Here is a 21309-nt window from a genome sequence, read left to right as displayed (position 1 = left end):
TCAAATTGACCCAAAAGATTTGTTTTCCCCCCGTCTCCTGTTGGTTAGAGCTCACAGTACAATCACCCAATTGTTGGATGGATGAGATATTTCACAGGTTTGTGTACAAGGTCAACACTGGTCTCCCTTGTGGACTTGACGGAGAAGAAAGCTTCTTTTCTTCTAAACCAGAGTTGATAAATTCCAGATTGTGTGAAAAATCCTGAACAATGTACAAATCAGGTAAAACCACCTTAATACATGTACATTGGGTTGACAAACTATGGGTTTATAATTATAAACTGAGTTGCATCTGGTGATCCCTTGGCTTCAGAATCCAAAAGATTTAAAGACACTGTACACTATTGGTAATTGTCAAAGAGCAGTCTTCTCACTATGTGTATCTTAACATATATGCCTAAAATAACAAACCTGTGAAAATTTGAGCTTGATTGGTCGTCGGAGTTTCGAGATAACTATGAAAGAAAAAAACACCCTTGTCACACGAAGTTGTGTACTTTCAGATGCTTGATTTCGGGACCTCAAATTCTAAACTTGAGGTCTCGAAATCAAACTCATGGAAAATTATCTCTTTCTCGAAAACTATGTCACTTCAGAGGGAGCCGTTTCTCATAATGTTTTATATAATCAACCTCTACCCATTACTCATTACTAAGTAAGGTTTTATGGTGATAATTATTTTGAGATAATACCAATAGTGTTCATTGCCTTTAAAGAAAAATATAGTAAAGATAACACAGGCAGATTCTGGTTAAAAAAAATAACTAGAGACCATTGTTTTTATGCCTATTTCCTGATAAACACACCATACATCCTGCATGATTTTAACATACAATTCAAACTCCCTATAAGGAAGCGGTTTCTGTTCTATAAAACGTTTTGTTTTTAATAATTACATTTTAACCATGGACATAGCATTTTTAATACTACTGGCACATCCAGGATGTCCACTGTAGTGCAAGATTTACTAATAGTTTGTGGTTTGAAAATACAAAAACATTTTGCCTTCCGTTATTAATTTGGGAAATTAATGGGGGCGATGAAGACCGGATGAAAATGGTGGCTGGATAATGTTGAGCTGTCCTGTACTCAGTGTCAAGCTGATGGTCACAGCACATTAATACCAAATGACAAACAAGTAGGCCTACAATGTATTTCAAAATAGCTTCTTTGGGGGGGGGGGGTTAGGGTAAGGGTTAGAAACAACCCACAGCACCCACAGAAATTCCCGTGGTGCCCTGTGCCTTTGCTGTGGTGCCCTTTGCAAAGTTCCAACACAATTTTAAAATTTTCCTCATAGGCCTACATTCAGGCCTGATACTTCACGGAGGCAACGAAGGCGATTGCCTCCGTGTCCCCTGGTCATTGCCTTTGTGCCCTTTGAAATGCTCCAGTACAAATTTGCAATTTCATCATAGAGTGCCCTTAACCAAGAAGAAAATGCCTTGGTGCCCTTGCCCTTTCAAAAACGAAGCATACAGCCCTGTACATTATACACATTTTTGGCCCAAATTTAATAAAATTGCTGGACTTGCCTGCCCCCTTGCTGTTTTTTTTTTTTCATGTGGAACTTGAAGTGCCCCTTACCAGAGCAAAAATTGCTGTGCCCCTTCAAGAATGAAACTCAATGCCTCGGGGAAAGTACTGAGTATACAGTGATAACACACATCGGTGTATGGATAAAAACCAAAAATAATATTCTTTATCCCCAATGCAAATTTAACATCTCTTTTTTTATATCAATGCCTGTTTTTGATCTACACAAATGATAAACACTGATGTACAGTAATACACTATATACATGGCTCAATTTGCTCAATCGCTCACATAATGCCATTTTGCTATGCCCGCATGTCACATTTTATCATTTTCGTCGAACATGTGTAAGAATTTGCTCTCTGGTAAGAATCCAGCGAAATTAAATGGCTATTGCATCTACTATATGAATGATCTCAGGACTGCGCCATGCTGATAATGACTCATGCAGCATTCTCAAAGGTTCTATTTTTACGGATGACCCCTGCTATTCATGTTTTAAAGCCATTGGACACTTTCGGTACAGGAAAAAAAAAAAAAAGTTCACCGATTTACAAATAATTTACAGGGTTTACAGAAGGTAATGGTGAAAGACTTCTTTTGAAATATTAGTCCATGAAATGCTTTACTTTTTGAGAAAACGGTATAACAATATAAATTCTCGTTAACGAGAATTACGGATTTGTTATAAACACATGTCATGACACGGCGAAACGCGCGAAAACAGGAGTGGGTTTTCCCGTTATTTTCTCCCGACTCCGATGTCCGATTGAGCCTAAATTTCCACAGGTTTGTTATTTTATATATAAGTTGTGATACACGAAGTATGGGACTTGGACAAAACTGTTTACCGAAAGTGTATAATGGTTTTAAACCCATTTAGATCTTCCTGATGTTGTATACAAAGGCAACACAAATCAGCAAGATATTAGTTTCGTGACTAAATGCAGTGGACACTATTGGTGATTACTCAAAATAATTATTAGCATAAAACCTTTCCTGGTAACGAATAATGAAGAGAGGTTAATAGTATAAAACATTGTGAGAAACGGCTCCCTCTGAAGTGACGTAGTTTTCGAGAAAGAAATAATTTTCCACGAATTTGATTTCGAGACCTCAAGTTTTGAATTCGAGGTCTCGAAATCAAGCATCTGAAAGCACACAACTTCGTGTGACAAGGGTGTTTTTTATTTCATTCATAACTCGACAACCAATTGAGCTCACATTTTTCACAGTTTTGTTATTTTATGCATATGTTTAGATACACCAAGTGAGAAGACTGGTCTTTGACAATTACCAATAGTGTCCACTGTCTTAAGACGTTTTATTTTGTTTTTAAAAAAGAAGTTTAAAAACCTTAACAAAGTTACATTTTAGATTTTAGGGTAAAAACAATGCGGGCACTAAGAGAGTTCAGATCGAAAAATTTAAACATTGATTACTCTGAATAGACCCCCTCTGAAAAGCCCTCCTGCCCCTGAATATGCAACCGTTCAATCCTCTATTTGTCATCACTCAACACCACAATATTTGAACACCCAACCTCAGATAAGAAAGGTATGCATGGCCCAGTGATAAGTAAATTGTTATTTGGTTTTAACAGACTTCCTCAATACTTCCATGACTTTTCTCAGGAATTTTTCATGGGAAATTGCACACTAAATAAATTTCCCATGAAAAATTCCTGGGAAAATTTATTTGACCTATTCACACTTGGATTGCAAACCCTTGCATTTTCCCAGGAATTGGCTACCCATGCTTATGAGACCAGCCGTCGATTTCACAAAACTCTTCGTAACTTAAGACTAATCTTAGGAATTTTTAGGACGAGTCCAAACCCTGCACTGTAGCATGCAAACCTTAAGAATAACCCAAAGTTAAGACGAGTTACTCATCCTAACTCGAGATAAGACGAGTCTTAACTTTTTGTGAAATCGGCGGCAGGGCTAGAGTCAGACAGCATAATTGTGGTAAGCATCTTTAGTGTGCATTTTTCCCCCGAGGAGAAAAATCCCATGGAGTGTGAAACGAACATGGGGTTGCAGTGGGGTTAAAAAAAAACAGCCGTCGATTTCACAAAACTCTTCCTAACTTACGACTACTCTTAGGACTTAGGACGAGTCCCAACCCTGCACTGTAGCATGCAAACCTTAAGACTAATTCTAAGTTAGGACGAGTTTACTCGTCCTAACTCGAGATAAGATGAGTCCTAACTCTTTGCGAAATCCACGGCAGGAATCATCTGGGGATTTATCATCCCCCGGGACGTCCAAAACAAACTTAAAATTGTCCTCATAGAAGTGCCCTTTACCAGAGGGAAATTGCTGTGCCCCTTCACGACCGAAAAATCAAGGCTTGACTGCAGTCATTCATGATTCAGATATTTTTTGACCTTGACACAAATCAAACATGAATAAGTAGATTACTTACCAACTACCATGAGTGTGAAATCAAATCCCCTCTTGACGGATCTCCTGTAAACTTGATTAGGAAGATTAGCAAAACCTACATACCCCTCCATGTCTTTTGGTTTATTCTAAACGGCACAAAGAAAGAAGAACAAGAGAAACAAATGGATTTAGAAAATTAAAGAAACACGATACCTTGAAATCTGGAGGTGTGATCCTCAATTTAGAGGCAAATTGAACCTTTGATTTTTTTAAAGCTATTCAATTGTTTTAATCCCTTATAATGTAGATAAAACTAATGTAGTGCAAACATGTTTTTAGAGGTGGTACAGTTTGTGAGATATTGCCCCAAAATCCAGAGTGAAGACGCCTATCCAGGAAGAATAATCCCAGATAGGAATATACGATTTGTCTCAAATTCAAATTTGAGGGCATAAAAACTGATAAATGTGTTAAAGGAACACGTTGCCTTGGATCGGACGAGTCGGTCTATACAAAAGCGTTTGTAACCGTTTGTTATGAAATGCATATGGGTAGAAAGGTAATTTAAAAGTAGAATACAATGACCTACACAAGTTTGCCTCGAAATTGCGTGGTTTTCATTATACTGTGCGAACAAACACGGTCAGCCATTTATGGGAGTCAAAATTTTGACTCCCATAAATGGCCGACCGTGTTAGTCGACAAGGTAAAAGAAAAACCGTGCAATTTCGAGGCATGTTTGTGTGGATCATTGTATTCTACTTTTACAGCATCTTTCTACCCATATGCATATTATAACAAACGCTTTTCAAAGACCAACTCGACCGATCCAAGGCAACGTGTTCCTTTAACATTTAACCAAATTACTTTGAGGAAAAATGATTCTCAAAATGCGTTAAACTATCAAAAGCTGCAGCAGGCTTCTAATCAGTCGTCAGTCGTTATTTTAATCTTAAAAAACCTGACCCCCTGTCTGAGTGTCTGGTGAACTTTCTATGAACTTCTTTCCATGTTTTAAAAAAGATTTTCAGTTCATCGGGCTATCCAAATTGATGAATTGACTTTGCCGGAAATTAATTAATTAGTTTGGAATCATCGATGAGGCAATGATCACTGAATTAAATTTGTGAATCAGTCTGTAACATGTAGGCCTAAACTGTATACTTTATGTAGGCATCCTTTGTGTAGGCCCACGGTCAATCCATTTCCTTTGTATACAATAACAGAATGCTGCACAAAATGTCCCAGTTGCTGCTCACAAAAATCATCATTTTCTACTCTAATATTTAGAGTGCACAAAACATGTTCATTCAATGCAAAATGGTGCTAGCGCCACACCCTTATTATGTTTAACACTTGTACTTGAAATCTTGATAGCGTTTTTTGTCCCATGTTTTGGGTGGAACATTTTCTTAACTTCTGTATTTTTTAGTATTTTGAAAACTTGGCTGTATTGAATCACTTTTGACCTTCAGGTCACTTGGGACTCTGTCAAGGTGAACGAATAAATACAAATAAAAACTTCACCAGTTCACTGAGACGTCACAATGAAAATATTATCAAGATCAAATGACTCATTTAAATATTATGGACTTCGGTCAAAGGCCAAACAAATCCTCTGAAAAGAAAAGTCAAATTTTCTTTTTCAAAATATCTTTCAAGCTGAATCTGTTATTGCAGGTTTCAAAGCATTCAAACAATTCCTGAATTTAAATTCATTTTTATTTGGAAGCTTATTGTAAGCAAAACTGGAATGCTGTCAATCAATCTTCTGACAGAAAAAGTCTGCCAATCCCTAAATGTTGAAAGTTAAAGGGAAGTTAAGGGACAGTGTCGAGAGGAAGTGACTAAATATTCATGATGTACACAACGTGTAGATTGCTGGCGACTACCCACAGGGAACCATGATGTCATAAGGTTTACTGTGGGTCATGGTTCTTTGCAAACTTAAAGGGTTTCATAATAATTGCTTCTCTTCACCCAGGGGAATAAATGGGTACCTGCGAGGGTAGAGGTTGATATTGTGAATGAAAAAGCCTTTGAAGCGACATAAACTGTTGCCCAGGTTGTATACTCCCAAGGGAGCTGAGAAACATTAAAAAGGGATGTTATTGGCCCTATGACCAGGGCACTAATGTAAAGCGCTTAGAGAATTAAGTGTTAGTTATTAGGCGCTATATAAATCGAAGGTTATTATTATTATTATTATTTATAATCACTATTTAAATAAACTAATGGGAATAAAAAAAAACTACAGCAGCTTACAGTAAACACTTCCAAATACGTGTGGTTTTGTTATAAACACCACTTTAAATTCTTCAAAGTGTGTCATGAGATACTGTTATTACTATTCTGGACTGGAACTACATGGAAGCCACAGAGTCAGTGATTCTGTTGCCCAGTTCTTTGCCTTGGTGCCCCCCCCCCCCTTTTCAATAGCTTGGAACCACATGTATGAAGTGTCAAGGTTTTCCAATTGGGAAGTGTCCCTCGCTAACGATTTTGAAGTTCTTGTTTGGCAGAATGAGCTTTTACAAATCAACAAGACAATAATTAGATGTTGTGGTGCGATAGTACCACCACCAGACAGGAAATATTTGTCCCGGGGGAGTGTCAAACGTAGTACTGAATTCAGTTCCTGTTGTTTTTGTACTTAAGCAAACGGAACTTTTAATATCTTGAAAAAGACTCCGCCAGTGCTAGGGTCAAACTGAAACAACAAACCGTTATTAATTGTTTCATATTCCATGGACCATTGAAAAAACTTTGTGGACTAGTTAAATGACAATCTCTTTGCTGGCCTATCTATCAAGGAGAACAATTTAAAGGGTAAAAACCCTGTCATCAGATTGGAATTTATGTACGATGACTACAAATTTATTGGGTACTTTTATTAAAGTTAATCAACAATGACCACAACATAAACCAGTGGAGTGCTGTCTGAACTCCATTTTATTTCCCATCAATGAGAGTACTTTACCTACTTAAAAAAAATGCTTAGCAAAAAAAAGAATAAATGAATACTCACGGCTGTCAATGTATTTAGTGCCGGCATGTTGTAGTTGATGAAGTCCAGAGAAAAACAGCATCAGAACGCAACCAGTCAAACGTATTCCAATATGGGTGAAGAAGAGAAGGGGAAAAAAAATACACACAGGAACAACGATCAGTAAAATAGTATCCAAAACGCAAATACTAAATCATATCATATTCCCATTTGAAGTCAGAAGTGTCATGAGTGATGAGATCACTTCCCTACGCCAGACTATTGCTTGAAGTGAACGGTGAAACTACACATGTGTACTGGTGAGGTTCCCTATCCAGCAGTGATTATATTATGCAGTGATCCGATGACCAGAGAGTTTTAGCTGCGATTAAAACCACACACAGTCCACACACACTGTACACGTCATGCAGTGCTTGTGAATACAAGCCTCTGTCTTCCCATAGAGCTACGGTCTTCCTGTGGTGGGGAATGTCAACCAAGGCAGCCTGTAGGTCAAACCACACTACATGCGGAAATGTAAAAAACACAGCACTTGAAGTCTTCACACAGAGCCAGCACCAGTTGGCAATCACACTCTCTGCACAGTGTATGTTTCTTATGAATCACTCTCTGCACAGTGTATGTTTCTTATGAATCACGCTGCTACTACGGTACAAGCATGCAGTCTGTCTGTCTGTCACTACATCTAAAATTTCATTACTGCCTCATCATCTGTTGTTCATTTCAAGCGCGCCTCAATGTTAAGGATCTAATGTTCTTTTGATTATGTATTAAGTCTTTGCTATCCTGATGCAGGCTGGCTGGTAATCCTCCAAACATGCACAGCCCACAAGTAAATATTCCCTTAAAAGCTCTACCATCAAAGCTTTGCATTGTTCTCTGCAGGGATTTCAAAAGAGGCAAAATAGAAAGTTGCTCTGGTAGGAATGCTGCTGCATCACACAACAACAAAAACCACTAAGCCTTCAGTTTGTAATGATTATGAGGGGCATTGTGAAATCAACCTTAGAAAAGTACTCAAGGAACTTTGCATAAAGAATCCCTTGGTTTCTTGTCCAGGGATGTGGTTTGCTAGAAGTCCCCCAGGCAAGGTCTTCTTTTTTTGCACCAAACACAATGTACACAAAAAAGGTACTCTGTGTATACTACAGTTAAGTAGAACAGTGAAGGCACTGACTAACTAAAGGCTTCATGAACATTAGACATAACAGTAGACAGGCAAACTACTCTGTCACAAGTACAATTTCGGAATGGTGTCCCGGCTAAGCAAATGTTCTCTGCTTTTAAATTTAAAAGCAGCGGTATGAAAATGTGTCCTGATCATGTAATACTAATAAGAGAGTTTCCACATGGAGGGACTAGTTTTCTTTGGTCAAACCATGGCGGTTGCTGGACGCCGTTTTCATTCCAAATGCAGCACAACCAAATTGGCAGACTAGTCTGGCCCCCTTTGTTCGCCCATGCGTCAGATCATTTGGTACAACTCAACCAGTTTGATCTCTGGCAATGTCTTCTCATTTTAAATAATGACTAATGTTTATTCAATACTTCCTGCTGTCAAATTCAGACAATCTATTCTAGGACTGAAACCAGACAACCAATGCAGGAAGATCCTGCAGGGCAGAGCCAGACTAACAAAAGTACTACGCCTGGAATGTCGTCTCTGACTGAGAGGGCAAGGCCATTTTTTTCATTTCAAAAAGCCTATGGGAAACTCTTGAATGAGCACCAAGAAGGCAAAGACTAGGGCAACAGAAGCCATAGACTAAGCACAAAAACTATTTCACTTGAAACCCGACTAAGGCCAAATAAAAAAAAAAAAAGCATATTCAGCGTCCCTTTACATATTCAGCGTCCCCGATACACTTAAACGATTTCAGACGGAAATAACACAAATTTAAAAAAAAAAGCCCCTGCCAGTTGTCAGACGGCCATTTTGAAGAAAGAAAAAGGCCCTCCTTCCCTTTTTCAACAGGATCTTTTATTTTTTATTTTTTTTGCCTTAAGGTTACACCCAAAAATACAACAATATCAATGTATTGTCTTTGACTTGTTTCCTGTTTAGTTTTGTAGTAACTTTTTAAGCAGGCTCTCTCTATGAATATGAAATTGGGCCCTTGACCCAGGGATCCAAACATCCACCCAAACACAGGGGAAGGCCTGGGTCTGGTAACTTTAGTAATATTTAAAGGCAGTGGACACTATTGGTAACTGCTCAAAATAATTATTAGCATAAAACCTTACTTGGTAAAGATTAATGGGGAGAGGTTGATGGTGTAAAACACTGTGAGACACGCCTCCCTCTGAAGTGATGTAGTTTTCGAGAAAGAAGTAATTTTCTACCAATTTGGTTTCGAGATCTGAAAGTACACAACTTCGTGTGACAAGGTTGTTTTTTTTCTTTCATTATGAATATTATCTCGCAACTTTGACGACCAATAAGCTCAAATTTTCACAGGTTTGTGATTATATTCATATATGTTGAGATACACAAACTGTTAAGACTAGTCTTTGTTGACAATTACCAATAGTGTCTAGTGTCTTTAAAGAGCTTGGTCCAAAACTAAGTCTCCTACTAAAAGATCTAAACCACAAACGTTTGTCTATTTCCCACTTGAATTCTAAATAAGCCGGATCGTGTTTGATACAGAGGAGGATTGCTGCCCCTCTCACTACGTACAGTGTAGCTGGTTTTGAATCACACAAGCAACTTAAGCCCTCTGTTGTCTGCTTGGACTAACAATCTGGTTACCACCTCTGGTCGATTGAATAGAATTGGAGTCATTGACAGCGCACCTCTATCAATCATGTGTCTATTGATCAACGGATCCTTGAGGATTTTGGACGGGTGGAAGTCTATTTTTACCACTTAAGGTAAGAGTTTTGTTGCAAAAACAAATTTTTCTTGATTTTGCCGAAAAGTATGATAAACATTCCTTTGTATGGTCTGTAAAGTTTGTTTTTTTCATTTTCTTTGAAAATTATCTCAAATTTCCAAAATTTTCTTTGTAAGTTATCTTGTAATCCGTATTCTTGCTTTGACCATTACACCTTATTTTTTTTAAGACATAAAAATAAGCATGGCACAGTTAAGGCACACTGAAATACCTTGTACTTAGGGTCTTATCTCTTTTGAGCTCTTATTAATTAACGAGAGTCAACTGCTGTGACTGTATAGTTGGTGGGTGCAAATCAGACACAAAAGTGCTACTAAACATAACTTGGAAAACTTGGAGCACTAGCAGGGACTTGGTAGGGGGGATGTAAAATTGGCCCTGTGTTTAGTCCCAACCATGTCCGCAACTGCACCACCGGGCAGGGAAAAACATCCCTCAGTCACTGGCAACAGTTATTTTCTCAACAGCACACTGCATGATCCCTGCCCAGCTTCTACTCATGGAACTATTTCAGGTTTCGTCCGCTATCTTCTCCATTAACCTTTTACGTAAATCACGATACTGGTTCATTAAATTTTGGTAATGCAAATCTCCTTTTTTTTTTTTTCTCGCCAAAACTAGGCTCTATGTCCTTTGAACTCTCACTGGCCCTGTGGGTGACAAAAAATCAACTCCTCAATCTCAAAAATGGTTAAAAATGATAAATTTTTACCGTAATTCAGTCCCCAACTACTCCGTTTTACCACTACACTACAAATGCCGATTGTTCCCAAACTCTGCCGAACGCATGGCGAAGTCACAACACGTGACGAGTGGCGCATACTATTTTTTCCCCAGGACAAACGTGGAGAATTATCTGCACACGTTCGTCCTAGAAAGAAAAAACACTGATCCGGCTTTGTGTACAAAACTTATGGACACGCGTCTGGGACTTGGAGTCGATTTCACCAAACCCTTCCTAACTTAGGAATCATCTTCTGAAATGACGACGGGTTCAGTTCCGTACCCAAGTACGTAGGACGAATTGAACCCATCCTAAGTTAGGACGGGTTGCTCGTCCTAACTCGATTACCAGCCCCACCATGTGGAACATGGCCAAGGTTTTTGCATAATATTTGCAAAATTGTGGACTTCGGCCAAGTTTTAAAGTTTGTCGAGCTAGTTATAGCAGGGTCCTTCGCTGTACCATCTCATCAGTTCATGTCTAGCTACTATTGGCCAGAACTATGCACCCTCCAATTGCCCAAAAATGCATTTCCTCTAAAGAAAAGGCTAAAAAGATAACTTCACTGTAGGTAATCTGATGTTACTTCTAGAAACTATAAGGCTCCCCTGTGAGCCTTATAGAGGTCTCATATTTAGGGCCTCCTTAACGCTATACGTTTTTCAAATCAGCGTTGATGGGTGAAAGTTTTACGACCATTAGCCAGCCAGAACTGAAGTTTCCTGTGTACTGTTCACCTAAAGCTTTCCCCACCCTACTCAATATACATTCAAAAGTTTAGAACTTGAGGTCTCGAAATCAAGCATCGGAAAGCACACAACTTTGTGTCACAAGGGTGTTTTTTCCGTCATTATTATCTCGCAACTTCGATGACCGATTGAGCTCAAATTTTCACAGGTTGGTTATTTTATGTATAATGTTGAGATACACCAAGTGAGAAGACATGCTTTAACAATTACCAATAGTGTCCACTGTCTTTAAGGAGGCCCTAAATATGAGACCCCTATACAAGTATAAGGCTCACAGGGGAGCCTTATAGTTTCTACAGAAGTAATCTGATGTTATGCTTGCAGGGCTGTATGCTTCGTTTTTGAAAGGGCAAGGGCACCAAGGCATTTTCTTCTTGGTAAAGGGCACCCTATGATGAAATTGTAAATTTGTACTGGAGCATTTCAAGGGCACCAAGGCAATGACCAGGGGACACGGAGGCAATCGCCTTCGTTGCCTCCGTGAAGTAACAGGTCTGTTCTTGTCAGCATGTGTCTGTTTTTGGTTTGTTGTTGCTTACGTTTATAAATGTTATTCCTCCATGTTATTACACATAGGACTAGGCCTAATATACAACAAGTTAATTAAACCACCATGATTAAATCATGGGGGAGAATTAATTTTTCCTCCATGATTAAACATGATTTATTGAAAATGTTGAGTTGTGAATGAAATGAATAATGATATTATCTCAAATGTGGAAAAGATGGGCACCGAAAAGATGTCTTCCACTATTTTCAGTGTTTGTGACTGGAAAACTACTAACTAGTGTAGTTTATTATATTAGTAATACACTCAAATACGATCATGCTTTTGGTCATAATAACTTTTTAAAAATCTGAATATTTTCTGTTTTGTCATCGACACATAGAAATATAGGCCTGCCTAATCACTTCACTCTTCGTCGGCAGACAAAACATTCACGTGAACCTCCCCACGAGTAGTGAAATGGGATGGGCAAGTAAGTCAGTCCAAATCTTCACCTCGCTGTATCCGGACTTCAAAAACACACATTTTCCTCATACAAGCGAAAATACAATTCTAAAAGTTACCTTTACTTGGTCCATTTTTTCTTGGCATTCAAAATAAATGAATATTATTAGAAACTTACCCATAATAAACTGATATGTCACAGGCCTTCTGGTCGAATTTCTTGACTTTCGCCTGTTGGTAGAAATTGCATGCCTGTTGTACGCATTAATTATCGCTGGTTACCCTTACGAGATACCTTTGGTTCTTGTCATTACGCGTACGATGGGTACCCACTTTGTTTTTGTGACCGCTGACCGGAGCACATCGGCACAAGAGAGGGCGCACTTCATCTTTTCATTTTGTAGCTTCGTTTTGAAAAAAACTTGAGTGATAAGAAGTCATCATAAATACAAAAAAATGCTGAATGCATTAGTTTTTAACAACGGAAACTAGCTAAAAGTTTTTACAAAATGTTTTTTTGCACATTGAGTTTCATAAAGTATGAAAGCAATTTAATTCCCAATAGTGTATTTAAATGACTTGGGGTGTTGTCAAATGGGTAAACAGAGGGGGAAACCCGAATGTCACTCTAATAATTATACTCTAATAGAACATACCACTAGCATGCTAGTTTTTCATCAGAACCACCACCCTTTGTTTTCGAGCCCCAAGACAGTTTTCAGCAAAGGCTAGTGTCCCCCTAAGACGTTCCCGCTTCAAACAGCAAGTTGCAAACTTACAAAGGAAAACTGCAAAGTACTATCTAATCGGGGTGAAGAAAAAAAGACAAAACAATTAGGCTCTACAGCAGAGGATTTGAATGCGCGATCTCTGGATTAAAGACACTGGACACTATTGGTAATTGTCAAGGACAAGTCTTCTCACTTGGTGCATAAAATAACAAATCTGTGAAAACTTGAGCTCAACCGGTCGTCGAAGTTGCGAGATATTAATAATGAAGAAATAAACTTCCTTTGTCACACACGAAGTTGTGCGCTTTCAGATGCTTGATTTCGTCGGACCTCAACATCTAATTCTGAGGTCTTGAAATCAAAATTCGTGAAAAAAATTACTTCTTTCTCGAAAACCACGTTTCTTCCGAGGGAGCCGTTTCTCACAATGTTTTATACTATCAACAGCTTCCTATTACTCGTTACAAAGTATGCTAATAATTTTTAGTAATTACCCGGTGTCAACTGCCCTTATAACGTGCCTTTGCTCTACCACTAGGCCCTACCAGCTGTGAGGTATATATCTAACTACGATCATCCAGATAATTCATTTAAAGGCAGTGGACACTATTGGTAATTTACTCAAAATATTTGTTAGCACAGAACCTTACTTGGTAACGAGTAATGGGGAGAGGTTGGTAGTATAAATCATTGTGCGAAACGGCTCCCTCTGAAGTGGAGTAGTTTTCGAGGTAGAGGTAATTTCCAAAGAATTTGATTTTGAGACCTCAGGTTTATAACTTGAGGTCTCGAAATCAACCATAACGCACACAACTTCGTGAGACAAGGTTTTTTTTCTTTCATTATTATCTCGCAAGTTCGATGACCGATTGAGCTCAAATTTCCACAGGTTTGTAATTATTGATGCATGTTGAGATTCACCAACTGTGAGGGCTAGTCTTTGACAGTAGTGTCCACTGCCTTTAACAACAACAAAACATTGAAACCAGAGCAGAGTTCGCCCAATTCCGACAAGTCATTACCCAAAGTTTGATGGACTTTATTCTTTGTGTTTATTTAAAAGGGTATAATACAGGTCAAACTTTTATTGCAGTTGTGAGATAAGTCTCATAGTCGAAGTTACCTGTTCATGTTTGTTGCGTGGCGAAAAACTCTGCTAGGGTAGATAGGTGTTCCCACTGCAATTTCACAATGGAGTTCTTAACGATAATGCTCTGTTTGGTGGTCTTGAGTTTGCTAGCGTACATAGCGGTAAACCTCGCCGTAACAGACCGGGGCCCACTCCATGGGCTGTACGCTGTGCCCGGCCGGTGGTTCACGCTCAAGTTCTTGGTCATGAGGTGTTTCCTTGCATGGACTAGCGACAGGAAACACAACATCCGTAAGAGGGCTCTCAACTTTACAATGATGCAGAAGAAAACCAAAGAAGTAGCAAAGATGGAGTCCTTCTATGGATTTGAAATGGTGGGTTTCGCTTCCTGTTAAAAATATTACATAAGTTTTAATAATTTGACTATAGGAAGGCCTACCGATAACCCAACCTGGCTAATTAAAGGCACTGGACACCCAACCTGGCTAATTAAAGGCACTGGACACTATTGGTAATTACTTATACTAACATTAGCATAAAACGTACTTTGTAACGAGCAATGGAGAGCTGTTGCTATGACAAAACATTGTGAGAAACGGCTCCCTCTGAAGTAACATAGTTTTTGAGAAAGAGGAAATTTCTCACTCAATAGACTTCAGCCGAAGCCTTTTATTTTACATCTGATCCACAAAGAGGAATGTAACAAAGGTGCATTTATTTTGATTATTCTCTTGCAAACTCGATGACCAATTGAGCCCAAATTTTCACAGGTTTGTTATTAATTTGTAGGCCTATGCGTGGGATACACCAAGTGAGCATACTAGTCCTTGACAATGGGAGACTTTTGGGACGCTTGGTGGCAGCAGACTTACCAGGTAAAATCCATTGTTCTCGGTAATGTGCGCATGCTCAGAACTACGTAAACAATGGAAATTTACCTGGTAAGTCTGCTCCCACCTAGCGTTCCAAAGTCTCCCATTGCCAACGTGTCCAGCGCCTCCAAACCGCTAGTTCACGAGGTGCAATATATTAGTTCCAATTACAAAGTCATATCTGCGTTTGCTGCATAAAAAGTTGCACACCGCGCGGATTTAAAAATGGCCATGCGCCAAATCAACACTGCAAGTGTTTATTCGCAAATATTGTTCAAATTTTGACTGACGTTTTTGTGGAGAACTTTCGGAGTCGTAATCTCCAGAAATTACGTTGTTAGAAATTGCAGAGTTCTCTTCGGAACGAAACTCAGACCCAGTATCTTTTCATTAACACCGTATAAAGTGTCATTTCAATACTGAGTAAGAGCTACACAATACAATGCTTCTAAGTTCGCTACCCCTCGCTCGAGGCTCTAAACGCAAGTGGGTGATTTGTGGGTGAAACTTGGCCCGATTTCATAAAGCCGTTAAAATTTCTTTGCTAAGCAATTAGTCGGGCACCAGCTTTATAAGCTTCGCAAATTTCATGTCTTTTGGGCTGGTAATCCGATTCTGCTAAAGCATTACTATTCTGTGTTAAGCGAGTTTTTGTGCCTTGTAAAATTTGCCCTCGTGATTTGTCGACGACTCCATAAAACAATGTCTGTTCGTTGCTGACCGGAACCATATTATTAGATATTTCTCACAAAAAACAACCCCAAGGGCCAGAACTGTTTGTACATCAACGGAAGCGACAAAGGTGGTGCAACTCGTCTGACAGTCCGGGTGACAATCCATCCAGATGACAGGAGGGAGGTGTGGTTCCTGTTGAGAGTGCCTGGTGTTGGAGACCTGGTTCTACCAAGCCATCCGGACTGCATTGTAGACAACGTCCGCCCTGGGGACGGATTCAACGGAGCAGGACTGACCTGTACTGCCATCGATCCTTTAAAAACATGGAGAATCTCCTACAATGGGCTTTGTAGGTATGTCAGACAGTCATACTATTATAATGAGCAATTCACAGTTGTGACTTAAGAATGTCTGTCTAATCAAGTTCCCGTCCAGGGAAATCGGCAAGCTCCCGCAGTCCCTCAATATTCTTAAAGGATTGTTTTTTAAAGGGAATCATAGGACAACACGGGAAAAGCCAAAGTGTTGCACAAAAAATAAAGAAATAATTGTGACCCGGTGCTTGACGACAATAAAGTGAAATCGGCAGGTAGCTTGGCAGGGTTGAACATACGACATTGTGATTGGAAGTTCAGTCTACAACCACTGGCCCACGGTGCCGTAAGTCAGAACAAGTCTGAGTAGATTGGGTTTGGTCTGTTAAACGATCAATCTTGATGACAAAAAATGTGTAGGCCTACAACAATAACAGTGGCATTTAAAACGTTGCACCATGTGGATAATATGCAACAAGGCTGACCGTAACACAAAGTTAAGACTGTTTTTTTTATCATTACCACAAGCTTCATATAGAAAAGTGACTTTTTTTCTTTTTTAAAGGATTGGCATACGTAGAAATTGGAATGACGACGACCGGAGACCTTCGGTCCATGTTCGATGCAGCCTGTTGTAAGTAGATCAGCTTCATTCATTAGTAGGCCTAAGGTATAGAGATGGTGGGATTGTGTCTTTGATCTTGGAACTTAGCACGTGAGGCAGAGTATTGGCTGTGATGGGGCCATCGCAAAAGTCGTTTAAAGGCAGTGGACACTATATTGGTAATTACTCAAAATAATTATTGGCATAAAACCTTTCTTGGTGGCAAGTAATGGGGAGAGGTTGATGGTATAAAACATTGTGAGAAACGGCTCCCTCTGAAGTGACATAGTTTTCGAGAAAGAAGTAATTTTCCACGAATTTGATTTCGAGACCTCAGATTTAGAACTTGAGGTCTCGAAATCAACCATCTAAATGCACACAACTTCGTATGACAAGTGTTATTTTTCTTCCATTATTATCGATGACCGATTTAGCTCAAATCTTCACAGGTTAGTTATTTTATGCATATGTTGAGATACACCAACTGTGAAGGCTAGTCGTTGACAATTACCAATAGTGTCCACTGTCTTTAACAAAACCATGATCAATCGCAACAATTTGACAATCATCATGCTTGCTTTGCTACACCTATTATACAATTGACATTTTGCGATTACTCTAAGCCAAGCAAACTTTCCCATGAATGTTTTATTGTTACAGGCCAAATTCCACGCTTATCACCAACACGCTATAGATGACACTGTTATGTATTTGATATGAAAGGTTTATGACCTTTATACACTAATCTGAATACAACAATTATTACCATGCACTTTTGTTTGAATAATTTTTCCTTACCATGTCCTTATTTCCAGGTGGAGTGCCTTCACAACGTTTTATGATTTCGCTTCAGACTTCAATCCCAGTCTTGAAGCGGACAGCCTAGCAAAAGAACAATGGACTCAAGAATGGTTCGCCAAGCTCAAAAGGTCAGTTTAAGGCAATGTTGGGCTTGTGTGACGCTATATGTGGCAGTATAGACTTGTTTGTGTACTGCGTCAATAATTGAATGTCAGGTTGAGTGCCTTTACAACATTTTATGATTTCACTTTATTTTATGATTTCACTTGTTATGAAGCGCGGAATGTTTAGCATGCCCTTTTGAAAACACAAGCACCCCTCTCCTGTCCATTATGTCGGATCAATGTAGATTTTGTGTTTCAAAACTTTTTGTTTCAAAGAAACATTTTCACATCTTTCCAGCATGCATCAGGACCACTATACTCAGTTTGGTATGATCCATGGAGTTGTTCAAGTTGACGATGGAGACGAGACTAAAGTGGTCATGCGTGGTGTCAAAGAACGTCTCATAGGTAAGTGACCGTCGAGAATGTTGGAAACATGGGCTCGTGTACCCGCCGCCACTTTTCGTTTAGAACTGCCACCCTCATAGATATTTCTGATTTGGGGATTTCAGTATTTTTTTTTTTAAATCGATTTAGAAAAAACAAAAAAATCCCAAACGAAAAGCCCTACGACAGTAGCAATTTCAGAGTGCCCGCACAACTCTCAGTCAATGATGGGTCTTCAATGACCTAATTGAGGGCGTTGGTCTTGCAACGTCAAGTGCAAGGGGTATAATAATTAGACTTGACTCAAGTCCCAATCCTGTGCCATCCCCATGCAGGAAACTACTAGTTTGTGATGCTCTGCATTCCCCAACCTGTTCCGCATTCTCGGGGCCACATTTTGACGGCAAGCGCGCATTTCACTGTGTTCGCTACGTGTTGTTTTATCTATAGTAGGTTGGTGGTGACACAAGAATGGGACTTGAATCAAGTCTAGGGGTATATCAACGAGGAATAGCATGTAATTTATTACAACTCATAATACATCATGCTCATTAAAAAAAAACGTAAATAATCTTCCTTTATTTGTTTTATGGCCATTATTGTAGGTCCTGAACAATTGCGTGATTTCCACACTCGTATAGCAAACTACATTGTCTTGGAGGTAAGAATTACAATGAGCCTAATAATAACTTTAAAAAAAAATATAATACAATAATGTTTAAGTTGGCAGACTCTCTGAAACAAAAAGTACACAAAATAAAGTCGGGTCCCGTGTTTGAATGCTTTCGAAAGCATGGCTTCGGTTTCCTCCGTTTTTCTCCGGCTTCCTTCGTCTTCTTCCGGTTTCGTGGCCACTGGACTAAAATTAATTGCTAGAATGTTAGGCCGTGTCCGAATTAATAATTTGTTTTACTCAATTCTTAAAAACTACAGTACTTCAGCGAGTAATATTTTCAGGGAAGCTTTCTACTACGTATCATTATCTTCAAACTGTGTAAGTTTAGTGTAAATCCTCCACTTTGTATCACGTTGATTTCGTATTTTGCAGAATGGTAACTGTTTATACGTCGAAGCCTCATGTACACCTGGATATAAGTCAGAGTAAGTTGAGTTTTATGGGTGTTTATTTCTCATGGTAGTTGCTATAGAAAATAACTTTACCCAGAATTTAAGCTGACCCACCGTGCTCATTTAATGACACACAAGACCTGAAGGTCAACAATTTTTTTCCAGAGGCCGTTACCTACTCCTATAGGGCTGAAACAGGGTTACCCCCTTTATAGTCCATACAGATGTAGGCTTGGTCGTGTTCGCATCGAATATGTAGGCTTGGGTATCACCAGTCCGAGTCCGATATGATGAGTTGTCAATATTACTGTGAAGCGCATCTTATTGTACGAACAATAATATTAAATCGATAAACTGTGTGGTTTTCCGATTATTTACACCTTTTCTGCATGGATTTCGTTTTCATTTCAAATTTCAAGCAAAAGAGCGGGCTTCTTGATGAAAGTGGTTAGTGACGTCATTCCTGCCTCATCAGTCAATCTCCCACTGTCCGTTCTGATGGAGAATGCAGAAGAAGTACCGAAAAACTTCACCTTTGACCTCCATCTGGAAGGTATGCGTGTTGTTTCATTCATTGAAGATGTTTTGTTCGGTTCTGCATAACAAAACGAAATATACAATTTGTTCATTCTCGATTTTATTTCATCGTGCTTTTATGGGTTTTAGTAATACAGCATTCTTAAAACCGGGCAATTTTACGTTTCCTCATGCTAGGTTTTTGATGTCCCTTTGAGTTTTATTTGGCAGTTTACCTTATTGAAATGATTGGATAGCTGTTATCCCCATGGTAGTAGAGTGAACCACGGGCCTAATTAGGCAACAAAGACGACATCCAAATGTATTATTAATGTGATGATTTACAAAACACACTAAATTGGCTACTCACATTACATCAGAAATCAATGTTCATTCTAATTTTTGAAAACAATGTTCAATGATCGATTTGTTTGTCAATACTTTTTATTGCTCTCCTTAAAGATGGATTGAGATTGGATATCAAAGTCACTACAGACGACACTATGTACTTCAACATGGGCAGCGACTGGTGTGTTCAGATAGGGGAGGGAATGGCCCGCTTCACTGTAAACGGCATAGAAGGATGGGGTGTGTGTCAGACACTTAGAAGGTTAGTCGTGGTAGCTAATAAGAGACTTAGGAACGCTAGGTGGCAGCATACTTTACTTGGTAAAATCATTGGGTGCGTTCGTTTAGCTTCCCAGGGTCGACCCCGGTGTGTGGCGTTTTCTTTTTCCAGGACGAACGTGTGCAGATAATTACCTACGTTCGTCCTGGAAAAAAAAACCGCCACACACCGGGGTCTACCCAGGGAAGCTAAACGAACGCACCCATTGTTTCATGCTCCTTCGCTGTGCTCTTACACATGAAAAACAGTTTCACCCTAATGACTGACAATAACACAAAGTACAATACAATCCATTGTTTTGTATTATCAGGTTTATTAAAGCATGGGAATATGCCGGTGGTAGGCCGATTACTTGGTAAAATCATTGTTTATGTAGTTCCAACGTTACCGATAACAATGGATTTTACATGTGAGGTATGCTGACATCGTGTCCAAAAAAGTCTCAAAATCAAAAGTTCTTTTTCAAATTTCCAGAAGGTTACAAAATGTTATTTTGAAAGGACTCATCTGGTCAAAGTCAGAGCAAAATGTTCACTAGTTATTGTATATCATAGTTTGGCTTCAAAATGGATACCGCTTCAAAACATTTCAACTAATGTATGTATTTAAAGACACTAGACACTATTGGTAATTGTCAAAGGCCAGTCTTCTCACTTGCTGTATCTCAACCTATACATAAAATAACAAACCTGTGAAAATTTGAGCTCAATCGGTCGTCGCAGTTGCGAGATAATAATGAAAGAAAAAACACCCTTGTCATACGAAATTGTGTGCGTTCAGATGCTTGATTTCCAGACCTCAAATTCTAAATCTAAGGTCTCGAAATCAAAATCTTGGAAAATTACTTCTTTCTCGAAAACTATGGCACTTCAGAGGGTGCCGTTTCTCACAATGTTTTATACCACCAACCTCTCCCCATTGCTCGTCACCAACAAAGGTTGTATGCTGATAAATATTTTCAGTAATTACCAATAGTGTCCACTGCCTTTAATGATATAACTTCTTAAGTACAATAAATTGCTGATTTGTAAAGAAGTAGTATAAAACCAAATGCTGTAATAATTTTAGGGTAGTTTTAGCAATATTGTATTCAAAATAATTTTTAATCAACATAATTTTATATAAATTTCAAATTATTCGAAACAGGAATGATGGAGAGAAACGAAATCTTGTTGAAGAATCACTACCCAGGCTGTACAGGGAACCAGGTAACTTCAATGTCTACTGATGTTATCCTTTTGAGCTCTTGTTTTTAGTGAGAGAA

At 38.9% G+C, this 21309-nt stretch overlaps 2 protein-coding genes across 5 annotated transcripts in view; one reads left to right on the top strand and one right to left on the bottom strand.

Moving 5' to 3' along the window:
- Positions 1-7707, bottom strand: part of LOC139934653 (septin-7-like) — a 59948-nt gene extending 52241 nt beyond the window's left edge. Inside the window, exons 1-2 of one of the 4 annotated variants that reach the window (XM_071928977.1) lie at positions 6955-7707; positions 3967-4072 (exon numbers count right to left, since the gene is read on the bottom strand). In XM_071928977.1, the coding sequence (XP_071785078.1) occupies positions 3967-4072; positions 6955-6981 (133 nt within the window). In that variant the 5' untranslated portion in view covers positions 6982-7707. The remainder of the gene's footprint in view (positions 1-3966; positions 4073-6954) is intronic. The other 3 variants (XM_071928976.1, XM_071928979.1, XM_071928978.1) reach the window with 3 other exon arrangements.
- Positions 7708-14118: 6411 nt separating this feature from the next.
- LOC139934737 (rifampicin phosphotransferase-like) overlaps positions 14119-21309 on the top strand; it is a 34146-nt gene continuing 26955 nt past the window's right edge. Inside the window, exons 1-10 of the mRNA XM_071929124.1 lie at positions 14119-14450; positions 15714-15976; positions 16503-16571; positions 17357-17470; positions 17745-17854; positions 18439-18494; positions 18882-18934; positions 19321-19454; positions 19880-20027; positions 21192-21253. Of these exons, the coding sequence (XP_071785225.1) occupies positions 14178-14450; positions 15714-15976; positions 16503-16571; positions 17357-17470; positions 17745-17854; positions 18439-18494; positions 18882-18934; positions 19321-19454; positions 19880-20027; positions 21192-21253 (1282 nt within the window). The 5' untranslated portion in view covers positions 14119-14177. The remainder of the gene's footprint in view (positions 14451-15713; positions 15977-16502; positions 16572-17356; positions 17471-17744; positions 17855-18438; positions 18495-18881; positions 18935-19320; positions 19455-19879; positions 20028-21191; positions 21254-21309) is intronic.

The sequence above is a fragment of the Asterias amurensis genome, chromosome 3, assembly GCF_032118995.1.
Source record: "Asterias amurensis chromosome 3, ASM3211899v1".
Lineage (NCBI taxonomy): Eukaryota > Metazoa > Echinodermata > Asteroidea > Forcipulatida > Asteriidae > Asterias > Asterias amurensis.
Note: the sequence above shows the minus strand (reverse complement) of the source record. Positions and strands in the feature narration are given on the sequence as shown.